At 36.8% G+C, this 18986-nt stretch overlaps 2 protein-coding genes across 6 annotated transcripts; both read left to right on the top strand.

Annotated features, from left to right (window-relative positions):
• The first annotated feature begins 1416 nt into the window (after positions 1-1416).
• On the top strand, positions 1417-7773 carry hykk.2 (hydroxylysine kinase, tandem duplicate 2). Of its 2 annotated transcripts, none has more exons than XM_051375948.1 (5): positions 1417-1519; positions 4412-4720; positions 5587-5729; positions 6006-6186; positions 6401-7773. In XM_051375948.1, the coding sequence occupies exons 2-5, from the start codon at positions 4417-4419 to the stop codon at positions 6841-6843; spliced, it is 1071 nt and encodes a 356-aa protein (XP_051231908.1). In that variant the 5' UTR covers positions 1417-1519; positions 4412-4416; the 3' UTR covers positions 6844-7773. The 2 variants fall into 2 exon arrangements, with proteins under 2 accessions (XP_051231908.1, XP_051231909.1); XM_051375949.1 differs by lacking the exon at positions 1417-1519 and adding an exon at positions 3377-3471.
• Positions 7774-13230: 5457 nt separating this feature from the next.
• On the top strand, positions 13231-17844 carry LOC127349879 (hydroxylysine kinase-like). Of its 4 annotated transcripts, none has more exons than XM_051375943.1 (6): positions 13231-13327; positions 13946-14254; positions 15279-15421; positions 16273-16453; positions 16844-16924; positions 17346-17844. In XM_051375943.1, the coding sequence occupies exons 1-6, from the start codon at positions 13324-13326 to the stop codon at positions 17786-17788; spliced, it is 1161 nt and encodes a 386-aa protein (XP_051231903.1). In that variant the 5' UTR covers positions 13231-13323; the 3' UTR covers positions 17789-17844. The 4 variants fall into 4 exon arrangements, with proteins under 4 accessions (XP_051231903.1, XP_051231902.1, XP_051231905.1 ...); XM_051375942.1 differs by having other exon boundaries at positions 15279-15433; XM_051375945.1 differs by lacking the exon at positions 16844-16924 and having other exon boundaries at positions 13232-13327.
• The last annotated feature ends 1142 nt before the right edge of the window (positions 17845-18986 follow it).

Genomic DNA, 18986 nt, shown 5'->3' with positions numbered 1-18986 from the left:
CTGTTTTAGACCATTTTTTGTTTTGAACAAACCAAATAAAATGTCATTGTAATCAGGATCAAAGGAGAGCAGGACCACGTGGCTTCACTGATTGAAGCAATGTGACAATATGACACTGATTTATTCTGTATTGTTAATTTTCCCTTTAGAAGGAGAGAAAAGAGCACTGCTTAATCTCCCTGCACTCCAGGTCAGCATTAAAGGAATATGTTTCTGGGTTAATGATGATTAAGTGTTCACTGGTTGGAAACGGATACTCTCAGTTCACCGTTCACTGAAAACAATCAACAAACAAGCTTTTTAGCACATTCATGCACAACATGCATTTCTAGAAGATATTGTCATGTGTTTCTTTTGAAACCGTCAATGCATTGTTTTCATTGTGTTTCATCATATTCTATTCTATGGATTTTTATGTCACATCAAAGAAGAAGTAAGCTTCACTGTTCAGATAACAGACAGCATACAAGATGAGAATCACATACAAATTATCAGCATAGGAGAAAAATTAAGTAAAGCTTGTTAAACAATCTGCTGTGCTTAACAGTTCTTTTCAAATATAATTATTGTTAATTAAAAAAATTCAAAACACACACAACAAATAAGTCTATAGATCTTAAGGCCATCTGGGATTTAATTTTCAATTCAATTTTATTTGTATAGCGCTAATTCATAACAGAAGTTATCTCAGGACACTTTTTAACTAGAGCAGATCTAGACCGAACTCCTTATAAAATTATTTACAGAGACCCAACAGTTCCCACCATGAGCAAGCACTTGGAGATGGCGGCAAGGAATAACTTCCTTTTAAGAGGCAGAAACCTCGGACAGACCCCGGCCCTAGATGGGTGGTCGTCTGCCTCCACCATTTGGGGTGAAAGAGAGAGAGAGAGAGACAGAGAGACAGAGAGAGAGAACAGAGGTAACGACAGAAGGACAGAGACAGAGACAAAGGTGCACACTAACAACAGTTGCAACAACTACACTAATAGTAGTAACTGATGATGATGATGATAATGAACATGAAGAAGATGATGACAACGATGATAACAATGATGGGGGACAATGAGCAGTGCGTATAGTGATAATAGTATCTGTGGTAATAATAATAGTAATAATAATATCAGTAATATTAGCAATTGGAGTCAAGCAGGACCATGGCAGGAGGCTCCACCAAGCTCCATGAGAACCTGCGAGACGAGAAAGCACAAGAACTCTGAAGTTAGTAACATGCATTAATGGGACATGAATGAGTGCAGAAAGAGAGGGAGAGGAAGAGAGGAGCTCAGTGCATCATGGGAAATCCCCCGGTAGTCTAGGCCTATAGCAGCATAACTACGGGATGGTTCAGGACTCACCTGAGCCGGTCCGCCCTGTACGCACACTACGCACACTGCTTAGGGCCCCACCCCACCCCTCGGGCAGGTGTCAATGTTTACAACTTTGATGAGAGGATGAACGAACTATCCGTCAGAAAAAAACAACAACCACAAAAGAGAATTGTGGGAACAGGAATCAGGTAAACTTTTGCTTGTCTCTCCAGGTTTAATGTCTCACTAACAGCTGGCAGTGCAGCTCTTGGTCTGTCTGTCTCTCTGTCTGTCTCACTAACAGCTGGCAGTGCAGCTCTTGGTCTCTCTGTCTCTTTGTCTGTCTCACTAACAGCTGGCAGTGCAGCTCTTGGTCTCTCTGTCTCTCTGTCTGTCTCACTAACAGCTGGCAGTGCAGCTCTTGGTCTCTCTGTCTCTTTGTCTGTCTCACTAACAGCTGGCAGTGCAGCTCTTGGTCTCTCTGTCTCTTTGTCTGTCTCACTAACAGCTGGCAGTGCAGCTCTTGGTCTCTCTGTCTCTCTGTCTGTCTCACTAACAGCTGGCAGTGCAGCTCTTGGTCTCTCTGTCTCTTTGTCTGTCTCACTAACAGCTGGCAGTGCAGCTCTTGGTCTCTCTGTCTCTTTGTCTGTCTCACTAACAGCTGGCAGTGCAGCTCTTGGTCTCTCTGTGTCTTCCAGGTCTGTTCTGTGACTTTGTTCCTGACAACATTGAGAGTGAAATAAACGATATATTACATCTGATAAACGTCAACAGGCTGCAGTATTTATGATCGGAAAAGAAGTGATGCGTTCATATGCCCGTGTATGAAATGAAACTCTCACGCTCTCCAACAGCAGTCTAGACAATATGGGCATGAGGGCTCTCCTCACAGACACACATCATTTTTAAATAAGATAATAATTATCTACTCTCTCAGTAAAGGTTTAGTTAACTCTAATCCAAATGTAAAGCAATGGATTGACATTGACTATTGATTAAATGTTGGATTTAAATTGTTGATTAGCTGGGCATATGGATGCAGATATATCAGTAAATAATAACCATCAAGTATTCAGCCAATAGTACTTTCTTACAGGTGAGCCCATTTTGAATGGACCTGATGCAGCCAGAGCCTATGGGCTTCTCTTTACATTGTATAGACAAAGCTAATTCTCAGTTTTTATTATTTTCATTATTTTCTACATTTATATTTTCTACAATGTGAATGTTAAGATTCTATTGAAAATATTCTATAGAATAAATATTTGTTTATAAATCACTCTGTTCTGTATAGATTTACTAATTCTTAGACCGACAGAGGGAGACAAATTGTAGTGGGGCCGCTGGGATGTCAGGTGTAACTGTATGGCAATGGTAAATAGTTGCACATACATGTTTTATGGGTTAGGTAAGAGGGCCCTCTAGCAGGACAGGACAGGACAGGACAGGACCAGCTCTGTTTAGTAGACAGAGGTATGAAGGATCCATGTCCAGACTTTTCTAATTGAAATAATAAATGACTTCAGATATCTTTGGACGTTTAAAAAAGTTAACCTCACAAGAGTTTAGAAACGTGAGTTATGTTAAATATGTTAGAATTCAAACATACTACCAAAATAGCAGTCAGACTTTTATGTTGAAATTTGGTAACAGAAGTTACTTATTATTTTAAATCTTACTTGACAATAGTCTTAGCGTGAGCTTTATTAATACATACATTTGCGAAGAAAAAACACATTTATTTTAATGTGGTGTGTATTTGCTCGCATTCAGAGTCGTTAAATCGCGTCTAATTTGCATCCAACAGTCTTTAACATCGAAATTAGACACCGGAAGTTATATTTTTGCTGATTTACACTCGCTTGATATTAATGCTAGACATAAAAATGTTGTATGCTGTGAAAAGAGCTGATCAATTATGTGACGAATTTAACTTAAAAACAACGCATTATAATATATACGTTATATACGTTATTTGTATTACTGCCAAAACCTACATCCTTAAACTGTATTAGTGTTACTTGTATTTTGAAAAATCTCACCGGACATCGACATTTTTACGGTCCCATAAGTCTGTAGTTCAGTGTCTTGTCAGCAGCGGACCCACGACGTAACGTAACGTGTTACCCATTATTGCCCTGGTGTTTTTATACAGCCTGAGGTAGGTGTGCTGGCATGTGAATAATATGTGTCCGTCATTATTCACCCTTAGGACTGTTATTCATGTAGCTGCAGCCAGTGTACCGTTATCTCATTGAATCATTGAATACAAGAGCGTCTCATACCAAACAGTTCACGTGGATCAACTCAAAATGAAGGAAAACTTGCTGTTTCTACGGACTCAGTATGTTACAGTTACTATGTGTGAACACTTACACTGTCACTGGGTGTATGAAAGACACCGTCCTTAGCGGTGTGTGTAATATAGTGAGGTATGTCTGTGCAGTTTATGGCGACCTTTTGTTTAATCTCGCGTAGTAATACTGGAAGAGTACGGCTTTGATTTGGCTCACAGCATGTAGACTTTGCTAGAGGACACTGCAAATAATACAGAAATAATCATCAGTGCATGTGAAAAACATCTCAACTCAAACTTTATAGGATGTTTGGTTGCGCCCAAGTTTATTTTTTCGTTTATTTTTTAATGTTTAGTAGGCCTGTATAAGATCTAAGGGAACACGAATGCTCATTGCAGACTTTCAGGGTCCAAGATGTCATCTTTATTTTGTCAAAACAACATCAAAACAAGCAAATAAGTCTACATAGAAAATTATTTATTTATTTTCTTCTTCATGATCAGGTTTTAATGATACCAGACAAAGAAAAACAACCAAATACACAAACATGCTGCAAATTTACCAGCCACTTCAGTAATATTAGGAAGGTATTTAAGTGACCATTAAATAGGTAGGAACAAACTAAAATAAGAAAATCAGAATCATATGATAATAAACAAACAATCAATAATAGTTATGAAATTAAAAATAGCTCCTGAAATACAACACAAATGATCAGAAATTTACCAAAAGCTACTATGACACTTTTATAGATGTCTGCAAGCAAAATCCTTTAAATCTGATTTGCATGTTGTTTTCATGCAGCAATAATGTCAGTGAAGCATGCCAAGCCTAACTTCAGCCAGTCTCAGGTGGCTGAGATTGTGAAGAGGCTGTTCAGACTGACAGCATCCGAAATTCGCTCGCTGCCGAGCTACGATGACCAGAACTTCTACGTGGCGGCCATGGAGGGTGGCGAGTACGTCCTGAAGATAATGAACTCAGAGGACAGTAAGAACCCCGCGCTGATCGAGGTGCAGACGTATGCCATGTCCTTCCTGCACCAGAATGGACTTCCTGCCCAAACAGCTTTGCCCACCACCTCAGGGAAGCTCTTGAGCTTGGAAGAAATGGGTATGAGACCAGTCCTGCAGTTCAGACCTGAGGAATAATGCCATCTTATGCCTCTAAGTTTGCTGAAAAGATAGATGTAGATGTCATACGCCATTTTCAGAAAATTGCATCCACATTTGGAGCACGTTTGAAGTCAGAGTTTGTCATCAGTTATATATAAATTCAATTAATTCCGTCTTAACGGACATCCAAATGTCACCATTCACCCATTAATTACTTATAAAATAACATTAACAGCTTTTACGCTCCAATATAAATGAGTTTTTTGTCTCTTACTGTGGCATTAGAATTAGTAATGAAATTGTGAATCATCACTTTCATAATGTTCATTATTCAAGTTCATAGTGTTTTAGAAACAGAAGTGCTGCTGTTAGGATTTAATTGAATGTATTCCTCCCTATTCCTGTACAGTAGTGATATTCACCAACCCTTTAGGGCTAAATTCCATTCCTGTAGTGCCTCCCACCCAAGAATTTATTCACAGAGGTTTCTGGGAGCATCATCATGTATGTCCGTAAGTGTGTGTGAATACGCTCAGTAGTTGAAATTGGCCCTGGGCTAGTTGCTGTTTCAGTAAGCTAAGAAAGATAAGTGATGAGCTACGCTGTTGGAACTTGTCCAGTGGAGGAGGTAGACTAACATATTCTGCCTCAAGACAAAAAATAAAAAAAATAACATTTGTAGTTTTAATCTTAAGCAATACAACAGACCATGGCAGGTTCATATCCACCGTAATATGAATACTCAAGCTGTTTAGTAATGATAAGTGGGCCCTTGAGCAAGGCCACAACATACGGGTCATGCTTTATGAGGGCTAAGATCGAGGTAAATGGCTGTAATACTCATCCTGTCTTTACCTTTGACAGATTGTGGGTATGGCTGTCAGACTTATCTGGTGCGGCTGTTGACTTATTTGCCTGGAACCACTATTTCCAAGGCTCCTTTAACACCAGAGTTACTGTATGAAACCGGCAAGACGGCTGCCAGAATGGACACAATCCTACAAAAGGTATAATAGTAACACCCCTGTGAAACTAATAGATCATTTACTCTATTTTGTAATACCTCCAGATCTGTTTTAATCATGCTACGTCGATGTCACCCATGTTTGCATTATTTTGAATATAATTCAGATAATGTATATTATAAAGGACTAGCCTTTCATTTCTTCTTAGCAGACTTTTTTCTTAAGTTAACAGCTGATAAAAACGGTTTACTTGTCCTCCTTTTTACTTAAAATTGTACTTTTTTTTTTTCTCTGTATTATTATTGTTTTTTTCCCCAGTTGGAGCACCCTTATCTTAGCATGCTGGAGAGAGAGAAGTTCATATGGAGTCTGTCATGTGTTCACCTCCTGGAAACATACATTCATGTATTAGATGGAGATCCTCTTCAGGACGTTGTGAAGTCCGTCATTCATCAGTACAAGACCTGTGTGGTCCCCAAACGCTCCAGTTTCCGCAAGTGTGAGTATGATATTTACTCATTAGATTATCATCTGGATCCTCTTTTTGAAGACTGCCCTGTATTACATTCATACTATTTAACAAGCACAAGGACACAGCGGTGGCTTTTCATTGGTATGTTGGACACTATCAACGGAGACTGTGATTGAATACACAAGTAGTCATGTAATTTAGTTCCCATAAACAACTACAATTTCTTTCTTTCTTTTCTAAGGCATTAACCATGGCGACTTCAATGACCTGAATGTGCTGGTGCAACCTGATGAGAGTGAGAGCTACAGGATTTCTGGCATCCTTGACTTTGGGGACATGAACAGTGGCTATTACATCAATGAGCTAGCCATCACCATCATGTACATGATGACGGAGCACCCTAAACCTGTAGAGGTGGGTGGACCCATCCTCGCTGGCTGGGAGAGTATCCTTCCCCTCAACGAGGCAGAGAAAGATTGTCTCTATGTGCTGGTGCTGTCCCGCTTCTGCCAGTCATTTGTTTTAGCTCGTCATGCCGTTTCCCTGCATCCAGAAAATGCAGAGTATCTGATGATCTCAACCAGGAAGGGCGTAAACATCCTTCATCATCTCTGGAAGCTTGGAAAGGAGCAGGTGGAGAATATATGGTTTCAGAGCGCTGCTCAGTTTAGTGACAGAAAGTGAGAACTGTATAAAGAAAGCCATTCACAAATTTTATCAGGGTGATTCCGCTGAGCCTTTTGTCCAGATCAAGTATAATTTTAATTTCATTACTTTAAATAATGCACATTTTACTCTTGAGATTCAAAAATATTGAAGTACGAATGCTGCAGTGTGTCTGAATCAGAGAAAGGTTGAGTGGCAAAAAACTGTATGCAAGAAGAGGTCATGATACTCAATAACAATGGATCCTCCAGTGTAAAAGCAAAAAAGTTATTAAAATAACTAACTAACTTTGGCAAATGCTGTACAGTGAGTAGTTTCTTAAGCAACCATATTTGACCAATCATTATATTTAAGAAACTGGATCATGTTTAATAAGTGCCTAAAGTCATCAGGGTTTATACACTTTAATGGACTTGTGTACCTTGGTAATTGTCTGTATTCATGCATTACACTACTCTGAAATCACTCCTTAATTACTGCAGAGTGCATTATATTTACTGCCATTTTATTTGAGTGTCCATATTCTGTAATTGTATGCTCTATACTGTACAGTGCTCTCAATGCAATGGTCTACATTTTATAGATTCAAAAATGAACACTACAGGTTTCAGGTTGTGGTCCTCATGGAATACATGGGTGCCTTGTATCAAATTGTCCTTTCTTCTGTATGTTTGTACAGTGCAGTAGGCTACAGTGTTTCCTCTGTGACGGATCTTATGCTGACAAGCGAATATCATGTCGTTTGCCAAGCAAAAATGCATTTAATGTTCAGGTCACATGTCAGCTAAATTGCAATAATGTCTTGCTGTACGGATTGATGTGCATACAAGACTTTGGTGCAGTATGTCTCTGTTTCAGTGGGAAATCTAGCTCAACTTCCAGAATGTGTTTTTAATGCTGAATACTTTTATACTGTGATCTCAATGAAGAAAATAACTCCTCCTTAAAGAGTCTGGTAAATTTTTTTTCAATATGTATGCTTGTATGAGTGTGATGGTGAGAAATATTTGTAGTAAAACTGCATTAGGAATCTGAACAGGATTAAGTAGAGCAACATTACTCACTAGAAATGCAAATGAGATACTGTCAAACCACTGAAAGGGAAAGCTGGAACTATCTTATACATATATATATATACATATATACATATATATATATATATATATATATATACATATATATATATACATATATACATATACATATATACATATACATATATATATATACATATATATATATACATATATACATATATATATATATATATATATATATACATATATACATATATATATATATATATATATATATACATATATACATATATATATACATATACATATATACATATATACATATATATATACATATATATATATATACATATATATATATATACATATACATATATACATATATACATATATATATATATATACATATACATATATACATATATATATATTTATACATATACATATATATATATATATACATATACATATATACATATATATACATATACATATATATATATATATATATATATATATATATATATATACATATATATATATATATATATATATACATATATACATATATACATATATATATATATATATATACATATACATATATACATATATATATATACATATATACATATACATGTATATATATATATATATATATATACATATACATATATACATATACATGTATATATATATATATATATATACATATACATATATACATATACATATATATATATATATATATATATATATATATATGGTTTTTCACTTATCTTCTTGTCAGTCTGTCGTAGCTCATCAAATTCCTGCCAAAGAAAAGGGAGCTCTCATGTCTGAAAAGAAGCTCTGCTCTAGTGCACACAGTAACAGATTGACTTATTGAAGTATAACCATAATAATCCCTAAAACACCAGTTAAATGTCAGGCAGAGTGGACTTTGACTGACTCCTTGCACCTCGGCATTTAGCCAGTAGATGATTACTTGTGTGGTTTGTGACCTGCAACATGTCTTACTACTTATTACTGCACCTGTAAAACAGGAAATTGCTCTTATGAAACAAGAGCTGACTTCAGACAGAACATTTAAGTTGAATTAAATATAATTAACTAGTCTTTGAAAAGCTAAATTATATTTCAGAACCGCATGGCTTACCTCCCTGTGGTGAATAAGTAGAAAGTATTTTGGTGTCATACTGTACATTCAAACTGTAAAACAGCCAACTGTAACAGCCCTACAGGAAAATTAGAAATCCATGTAGTTTGATCTGTGGTGGACATACATGTATTCAGTAACATTCATAAAAATGCATCAGATTAGATTTTCATCATGTTTTAGAGTTTTTAGTTTGGCCTGTTGCAATAATTTAATTATAATAATGCTATAATGTATTAAAATTACCTACACTACCATTGGGTATTAAACATTTTTCCATACTGCTTAAAAAATACATCTTGATACTTTGAAAAAAATATATAATGGACAAAACAGTCTCACTACAAGGTGTCATATATTAGCAGTTCATGGTGAGATTGTTAGCTATTGTTTTTAAGTCAAGATTGAACTTTCACTCCAACATTTAACTGGTATATAATTAGTATCACTAGTTACACTTGTATTTACCCTATTTTATGTCAAAATAGCTGCTGTGAAAATGGCCTTTTGACAGTTAGCTGAGTAGCACAACTATGGCCACTCAAGGGCGCAATTCATTCATAACCAAACATTCCCAGTTTGTAGGATTCTTTAAAAAAAACAAAAACAAATATGGAAGCTATTTCAATAAAAGTCAATTTAACCACATTCATGTTTTACATCTCTAAATCAAAACTGAATACAATAGGCTGATGATTAGACTGATCAGCGAGCTTCAGTAATCAGAACACAAATTATTCAACCATAAATAAAACTAATAACAGCAGCAAGCCTCAAACAACCTTATCTTATTTTAGAAGTTATCTAGTGTTTCTGCAGTGGTGACAAAATGTAAAAGATTATACACATTGGCAGTTTGAATTAAACTAAAAAGCTCCATGCACCAAACTCCCTTTAAAAAATATTGCATATAAACAATTCTTAACGTGTCAGTTAAAACACACAACTTTATAAACACAAACAAAAGGGTGTCATGTGTCGACTGTATTATTGTCAATTCGGAATCAGTAAAATCCACAAAGATAAACTGTGCAAGCTTAAACTCTGTTTTTTTTTTACCATCTCACACATACACAGCGCCGACAATAGCATAGAACAATCCCTGACACAATGCCCAAAGTTACTTTTCATAGGTTACTGACTCATTTTCTGCTGATGATTGTGTTCTGTTTTAGAACAGAAATCTTTCTAAATATACATATTTATATTTAATATTTTTTTAATTGTGTTTTTCCCTGTTATACCTAATTGTCAGGGACCAAACAGTCAAGCAATGAGGAAAACAGGAGTTTGTTGAAAAATAGGGTTTTTCTATTTACCCAAAAATACCAAACAACAGAAACCAAGAATTTAACATCTAGGCCTATAATATATAACATATAAAAATATATTATATTTATAAAATATAACTATACTGAAAACAGCATACAACAACCAGAATATGAACTGGACAAACTGACCTGACTGAATGAGACACACAAGGGAACAGATATAGTGGCTTGGCCAAACCAATTTACACACAAGGGGAAAACAAAATGGACGCCAACTACAACTACTACAAGTAAAACAAACTAAACCCAAAATCCCCCTCCAACATGGCAGCACATGGTAGGGCTTGATTGGCAGGCCACAGGATATAACAATCCTCCACCCTTGGTCACACCTTTCTTCCACCAGGACAGACCTCTTCCACATGGTAACACAAGAAACAATGATTAATATAACAGAAAATATTTACTTAACCCTACAATGTGAAAATGTGTGCACTCCATTTAAACAGGGTATGGCCAAAAGCAAATAAATGTATATTATAACTAAAATAAACTATGTAATCTGTAATTTGAAATTATGAATTGTTTGAGGTGTGGCTAACGGCAAAAAGAACCTAACCTGTGTACTTAACGAAACATGGTAGCCTTGTGTACTGTATTACCATTGCTGGCTGTTACCCTGTGTGGCTTGGGCCATCATACTAATACATGTTACTATCCTTGATAACAGAATTATTTTTTGTAGACCCACATACGGAGTTGCTACAGCGGCCCGGGTTTGAATCCGACCTGCGGCCCTTTGCTGCATGTCATCCCCCCTCTCTCTACCCCCCTTTCCTGTCGATCTCCAGCTGTCTCTATCAAATAAAGGCATTAAAAGGCCAAAAAAATAACTAAAAAAAAAAAAATAAAAATTAAGATAATTTTATGGTGATTTGCATATTTGTCCATAGTCACACACTACGTATTCTGAATGTATAAAAGGGGAGAGGTTAAGTTGTGTTTAATTCTTCCTCACACAAGCGGATTCATATAAAATCAGTTATCTGTGATTACACAAATTGCTATAATCCAACATAATCTAAAGAAAACAACTATTTCATCCAACTCAGGATGTGTTAAGCCATGCAGAAAAACTCTAAACAAATACAGAAATCTCTTACAGCTGCAGATGTCAACATATTTTTAGAAACTGACATTCTTTTCATTGTTTACTGGTGTCCTGTGAGGTTTATTAGACTAACTCTTTAGCACTTTGTAGTTGTAGCTTGGTTGATCCTTGTCACTGTCAGTGAAGGGCCACTCCTACGCTACGTGCTCACACACTACATTAGAATAGACTAGATACACAGACACATCATGTTTTTATAAGTATTAATTAGAATTTTTAAATATGTAACAACATTTTCAATCAATTCAATCCAGTATTAACTTTATTACATTATTTTGTTTAGTAACATGCTTTGAGAGCTTTTCAGATCAATTGTTTTAATACTGTATATCCCTCTGTCTTTACAACTCTGGATAAAATCTGGTGTAACACTGCCCTCGTGTGATCCTCAGAGGCTCCTACTGCCAATGGAGGCTGCATTGCCTTTAGTAGAAAATAAAATAAATGCACTCTTAATGTGCATCAGGCAAGTATCTATAATAATTGTAATCGACCTTCTTGCCAAAAGCACAATTTTGATTAAAATATATAATAATATAGTTTTTGTAGCAAGCCCACCACTAACTTTAAAAGTACATCAGTAGTACATCATAAATCAGTTGTGTCCAGAGGATATGCAGAAAATGAAGGTGAAAATGGTTTAATAAGATAGTGAATATACTTTCACACTGGCGCAGTAAGGCTGTCATTGCTTGATATCAGTTCTCGCTGGGGGATTAACCGCACCTTTATGTATGTTTGAGAGCATATAGAAAGAAGCCATTTGTGGATTTTGATTATGTAGGAATCTTAGTTCAGTTTCAAAAATCCAACAATTTGTTTTTTTTCTGTGAGCAACATTAACCTATAAAGTACATCAGTTGAGCAATAAATAAAAGTAAATAACTATTTCCTTAAGATTGGTCAATACAGTGTCTCAGTATAAGTCATAGTTAGAATTCTTCACCTTTATTCAGGACATGTCTTCAGGCTCATATAACACCCACACTGCCACCCCCACATATCCACCACAAACACTGCTGCCACACCACATCAGACAATCCCCTGTGCACCCAATGCCTGCCACCAGGTGGCCAAAAGCACATGCCATACAATTTTCAATAAAGTGTATATTAAGATACTGTAGCATACCCAGCTGCAAATTAAAAAGTTTATCCATTGAACCATACATTTGTCTTTCTTCTCAAGTCATAGTCTTCACCTGTGTTCAGAACAGGTCTGTCAACACTTGGAGACAGCAAACCTGTTATGTTGCTTCAGGCTCATAACTCAAGAAAAAAAAAGGCCATTTGTTAGCCAAGGCCCTATTTGTTTCCTTAGTGGAAAAGACAGTTGTCCAGTTGACTGACCTTACTGAGTACATCAGTAGTGTCCTAAACAGCAGGACGTGAAGGTAAAAATGGTTTAATAAAATAATGAATATACTTTGAAACTGGTTCAGTGGTATCATTGCTTGGTATCAGTCCTAGCTGGGGGATTCAGCTTCCTTGACAAGGTTAAAACAATGAATTGTAACAGTAAAGATATATGAAGTATGTGCAGCTGCCAAAGAACAGGAACCCAAATCTCTCAATAACAACAGTCTCATAGATAGTGTTTGGTTTTATGACCTTGTTTAAGTTTTCCATGTTTTACAAAGTGAGACCAATATATTCAAAATCACTTTTATGCATGGCTATGCTATGGCTAAATGATTACATTGAGTCACACAATAGCAACTTTTGACCAAGAAGGCACTACTTTTCTCTCAGTTTAACCAGGAATCTGGTTTGGCAGGCTTTTCAACAGATGGATAGTATAAAGCTCTCATACTCTGCACAGCCAGCCTCTCACCTCATCCACATTATCTGCTGAAAGACGATGGGTAAGTCCACCTATTTTCTGTTAAATGACTGAAAGGTAAAGTTCATCAAAAACTATGATTAATTTACAGTAGTTGTCTAGTTATTGTCAAAGCCCTTTTAATTATACGCACAAGTAATAATGAAGATGTTAAGATGTCTACTGTACTCCTATAAGAACCTGATAATACTGTATATCATAAAATGATTGTTTATACAAAGCCAACAAACTGTTTTTATATTTCATGATTATTATGAGTCTTGCCGAAAAAATGTATGTCTTGTGAGCTCTGTAAGAAGGTTATCCTAGGTTATAGAGCATCTAAGGTATGTATCCAAAGAAGTGTTTGTTAATGTGTTATTTTAGATTTCATCAAATGGGCATTTTAAGGTGTAAATCACATTGTTGGTGTAACAGAATATACATTATTTTATAATTAATTATTTGCATTATCTTCAGGAATAAAAAAAAGGTTTTAATGACATTGTTGTACACTAAACACAATTGTTATATGGGACAAAACCATCCTGTAATGGGGATAGCAATGTCTGTCTGGGGCTAGGAGCAACAATAACTTGTACCAGCTTGTTTTCTCAGGTTTTGTCCTCACCACATACTTTCTCCCTATATGGATGTGCAGATCACACCACTTCTGTCAATCCAAGACCCACACTTACCTTACAGCAAGCGACCAAAGTGATAGAGCAACTTTATGGAGTGACCATAACTGAGATCTCCACCCTGCCTAGTTATATTGACCAGAACTTTCTTGTGGTGGACAAAGAGGGTACCAAGCATGTCCTGAAGATCATGAACTCAGAAGAGAGTAAGAGGACTACACTGCTGGAGGTGCAGACCCTCGCCATGTCCTTTCTTCGCCAGCATGAAGTTCCTGCTCAGACAGCTGTGCCCACCACCACAGGGCAGCTAATGAGTATGGAGGAAATAGGTAACAGCAAAATATCTCTGCAGTCGCATTTTATAAAATAAGTTGAGTCACAAAGGGAAGCATATGCGACAAGAGGTGGGTAACGGGCCCCTATACACAAAACAGTCCCAATCCAAAAACAACTTATATGTCTAAGAAGCAACCAGTGCCAGTATACACCCATCACTACTGCCTGTATGCGCATAACAGGTTTTGAATTAAGTGTGATGCACAGACACAACATACAAAAGAATGTTGTAGAATGTTACAGCTAGCCTGGCTCTTTTCAAAGATAAACGTTTTCAGGCATTCAACAGAGACTCAAGAAAGTTATTGCTCACCGCCCCAAAAATTGTCCATCATAAACCACAGCGAAACAGTAAATAGTTGTTTTTACATGTAGATTTTTAACGTATTAAACAACAAAGATACAACACGTTAAGTGAGCTTTAGAGGTGTAATGTAGGTGGATTTTGTTATCTTTTGATTGAGCCAAGAAAGCGGTTTCCCCCTGTTTCAAGTCTTAATGCTGAGCTGAGGGCAAAAAAGGAGTAAAAGGAATAATCACTACAACCAAAATACACCACTCACCCAACCTAAAGATGACCACACCTAAGGGTATTTTTGCAGTTACCTTGTCACAGTACAAGGTAACTGCACAAATATCCTTCCTTTTAATCTTGCAAGGCATGTGGGTGGCTGCTACCTTAATAAAGTACAGGGAATGTCACCTGAATCTTTGCTGACTTCAGGGCATTCTGAGAAAGAGACAAAGGCAATATAATCACCTGAGGTATTTCAGGATTTCCCAGGAGCTACGTATACAGATTTGTCATGGCTGTTTGAAAAGTCAACTAGGAGAGACACTGGTTTGTTGGTTAGATTACGTTGAGAATTTACAGGTATTGGTTGAATTGTTGCGATCGCAATTTCATGAAACCAGCATCAATAGCTCTATGATTTTAGAATATGTATTCATTTTAAACAAGACTGTACAGAGTTATGATGCTATACTGAACTGAAAATGTTCCTGTTACCTTATTAGACTGCGGACATGGTGTTCAGACCTACTGTGTGAGGTTGTTGACCTATATCCCTGGAAAAACAATTCAGAGGTCCCAAGTTACAATGCAGGATCTTTATCATGTTGGGAAGTTGGCTGCCACTGTTGATAAGACACTGCAACAAGTAAGTTCAAAGGTCATCATCATCATTACTATTATTATTAGTCGTATTTCTACTATTACAGTTGTTGTTATTGTTATTATTGCATCTCTGTCTCTCTCTCTGTCTCCCTCTCGACACAACTAGTCGAGATTGATGGCTGCCCACCTAGCTGGGGTCTACTCAAGGTTTCTGCCTCTTAAAACATTTTTCTTTGCCACTCTCGCCAAGGAGTACAGTCTAGACCTGCTGTATTTGAAAAGTGTCCTAAGAAAACTTCTGTAATGATTTGGAACTATACAAAAAAATAAAAATATTGCATTGGATTGAATTGAAATGTGTACATTTCAACTAATAGATATTTTAAAGCAGTTGGCTGCTGCGCTAATGGCAGTATCTTAGTGTCTTTCAGCTTGCTATTTAGGTTTTATGGCCTGTGACTTCACTGTTTTGCTTTACCCTCACCCCTGTCATTAATCCTGTTTCCAGCTGCGTCAACCAGCTGTTTTCAGCAAAAAAGAGCTCTATACCACCTGCTAAGCACCAAACAGCATGCTGAAAAGGTTAGCAACTAGTGGAACATTCAGCTGCGAAAGACCCAATTATATTGTATAGTGAATAGTGGACTTCCATCAGTAGATGTATGCATATCTGCTGTATGTGTCAAATAAGAAACCCGTTTCTAACACATTAGCCACATTCACAGGTGACAACATTCACAGGTTGGCACCTGTTAGATGTGAGTGAGGCTTAGCTTGTTGTTGACTTCTGCCCCCAAGTGGCCAAAAAAAAAGACAAAAAGATGGTATTAAACAGTTATTGATTAAAAATAAGCAGCAAAAATACATGGCATTAAAACATTTGTATTTTTTCAGATGGTATCCCCAAACCTGGATGTCTTACTAAAATATGACACACTTTGGAGTTTACTCAACATTCCTCTCCTGGAGGGCTACTTATCTGTGATGGATGGAGATCCCCTGCAGGAAGTGGTCAAGGCAGTCATAGAACAGTATAAATCACATGTGCAGCCAAAAATCATCTCCTTCCAAAAAGGTAACAGAACAAATCTACATTTCTTATACTCTGTATTCTTTTGGTTTATTATTAAATTATACTGTTACTGTATAATTTGGATTTACGTCAAAGCACCGCTGTGCCTAAGCACAGCCTCAAAGAGCTGCTACCATGGCTGTAGACTCTTAATCGCGTTATATTAACAACGAATGAATATGAATAATGTTGGGAAAATAAACAAACAACCGTTTGCTGATACTACTGTGCTGACCTTTATTTAAAGGTCCAGTGTGCAACATTTAGAAGGATCTATTGGCAGAAATGGAATATAATAGTGTATAATGAATAATAGTGTATTCATTAGTGTATAATCACCTGTAAATAAACGTGTTGTGTTGTTACCTTAGAATGAGCCTTTTATATCTACAGATCCCTTCACTGAAGGTCACTATGTTGAACTGACATGTTTCTACAGTAGCCCAGAATGGACAAACCAAAAACTGTCTCTAGGTAGGGCTTTTAAGTGTTTATTACGGGTTTACAGGTGTTTTAGTTGCCTAACTTTACCCATAATTGATTTGCCAAAACCACAACATCTATCATTAACTATAGCTGCCATATAAAGATATTAGAGAATTTGTTTTTTTAATATTAATTGAATATAATCCAGAGTTTGACAGAACCATTCAATATCAACATTCTTGTCTGGTTATATGGGGTTTTCACCCGTAAGAGTTTATTATTATAGATTAAATTGACCAGGACAAATGTAACAGAAGTAACTAGAGCTAAATACCTCTACTCTTTATGGTAAGAGACGCTTTATGGTAAGGTCATGAAAATGGTGCAATTACCTCAAATGAAGGTACTTTTTTTCCCCCACAGCATCTTTACAACTAAGTACTAAGTGTTTCTATGTTGTCTTTTACAGGAATAATACATGGGGACTTAAATGACCAGAACATCATTGTCATACCTATTGACACCGGGCATCATGAGGTGTCAGGTATCCTGGACTTTTCTCTGCTCGTGAATGGATGCTATGTGTTTGAACTGGCAATAACAATCATGTACTTGATGCTGGAGAACCCCAGTCCACTGGATGTAGGTGGAGCAGTGTTGGCGGGCTGGGAGAGCATTATGCAGCTCAATGATGATGAAAGAGATTCCCTCTTCCTGCTGGTGCTTGGTCGGTTGTGTCAGTCTCTGGTTTATGGACGGCACAATGTCAAAAAATACCCAGACAACAAGAGTTATATACTGACTACAGCCAAAAGTGGGTCTCGGCTTCTTGTTAAACTCTGGGAACTTGGCAAGAAAGAAGTAGAAAGGAAATGGTTCTCAGATGCCAGAACATTCTTAGTGAGTAAATAGAGAAATGATGGGTTCCAATGGATCAATGGAAGAGAATAAAGATTTGCCTCGGTGTGCTTCAAGTTTTTGTATATCTTTTTTTTTTTTTTTACATTATCACCCTTATTTGATGGTTATCAGTCAAGATAAGATAAGAAGATAGACCAGAAACATGGGGGAGACATAGGGAGAAACCAACTCAGAGAGGGGGGGGGCTTAGCCACCGCGGGCGCGTGGGTAGTAACATTAGTCGGGGAGCGAGAGCAAACGCCTTCAGCTGCTCACAAGCCAACGTTAGCTTTCATCCATAATGTGTGCTAGCAAACAAAGACACATACTCACCACTAGCGCCGCTGACGGCCGCCGACTGCAATGTATCCATCCCCACACTGCCATTCTTATTGGCCTGACTCGTCGATTTAGGCCAGACTACTCGGTGCTTCTCTTGGCTGCACTCTCAGAAACTTCTGAGAGTTAACATAAATATGAACGTAAAATGTTGCTGCTTCCCACCGTCATCATGTTGATGACGTGCTGAGAGCTCAACGTACACGTCCCAAAACAGATAATAATAATTCATAAATTCCTCCATTAATAACTGTCTATAGGACATCCATTGGAAATGAATTTGTGAGTTTTTTATGGAACATCTGCTAACACAGTCACTAATCGCTAATACATGTCTGAATAGTGGATGTGCAAGTGCATGCAGAAATGTACATCTAAATAGTTTGTTCATCATTTACATACACTTTCTAAATGATATTACAAACCACTGACAAATCCTAAATAACTCGTTAGTAAGTGATGTAATACTTGATTTAGAAATGCTGAATCCATCATTTATAAAATATGAAAATGCAATCATTAGCACGTTATAGGTGAGCTTATTAATGAAGAGTAAAACATTTATAACTGTGATTATAAACCACATAGTAATGAGTATTTACGGCAGAAACATGCTTTATAAATGATGAATTCAATATTTATTAATGCTTAACTAATGCTTAATAGTGTGTACTCATTATAAAGTGTTACCAAAAGCAATTCAGTGCATTTACTCTGTACCGTAGTACTTAATTGTTCTACTCCATTACATTTCAAATGGAAATATCCATTGCATTCATTTGAGTGCTACATTTCCTACAGTTGTTGCTTTGCTCTTCCATGGAGGCCGCCATGTTGAACCGCCATGTTTCTACAGTAGCCCAAAACGGAC

This window comes from Dicentrarchus labrax, unplaced genomic scaffold, assembly GCF_905237075.1.
Source record: "Dicentrarchus labrax unplaced genomic scaffold, dlabrax2021, whole genome shotgun sequence".
NCBI classification, from domain to species: domain Eukaryota; kingdom Metazoa; phylum Chordata; class Actinopteri; family Moronidae; genus Dicentrarchus; species Dicentrarchus labrax.
The sequence above is the reverse complement of the archived record's forward strand: the minus strand, read 5'-3'. Positions and strand labels throughout refer to the sequence as shown.

Excerpts from the sequence above, each read along its gene's own strand:
- hykk.2 (XM_051375948.1), top strand. The coding sequence starts at position 4,417 with ATGTCAGTGAAGCATGCCAAGCCTAACTTCAGCCAGTCTCAGGTGGCT. Across the intron at positions 5,730-6,005 it reads TGGACACAATCCTACAAAAG|TTGGAGCACCCTTATCTTAG; the intron begins GTATAATAGTAA and ends TTTTTTCCCCAG. Across the intron at positions 6,187-6,400 it reads ACGCTCCAGTTTCCGCAAGT|GCATTAACCATGGCGACTTC; the intron begins GTGAGTATGATA and ends TTCTTTTCTAAG.
- LOC127349879 (XM_051375942.1), top strand. Across the intron at positions 14,255-15,278 it reads AATGAGTATGGAGGAAATAG|ACTGCGGACATGGTGTTCAG; the intron begins GTAACAGCAAAA and ends TTACCTTATTAG. Across the intron at positions 16,454-16,843 it reads AATCATCTCCTTCCAAAAAG|ATCCCTTCACTGAAGGTCAC; the intron begins GTAACAGAACAA and ends TTATATCTACAG.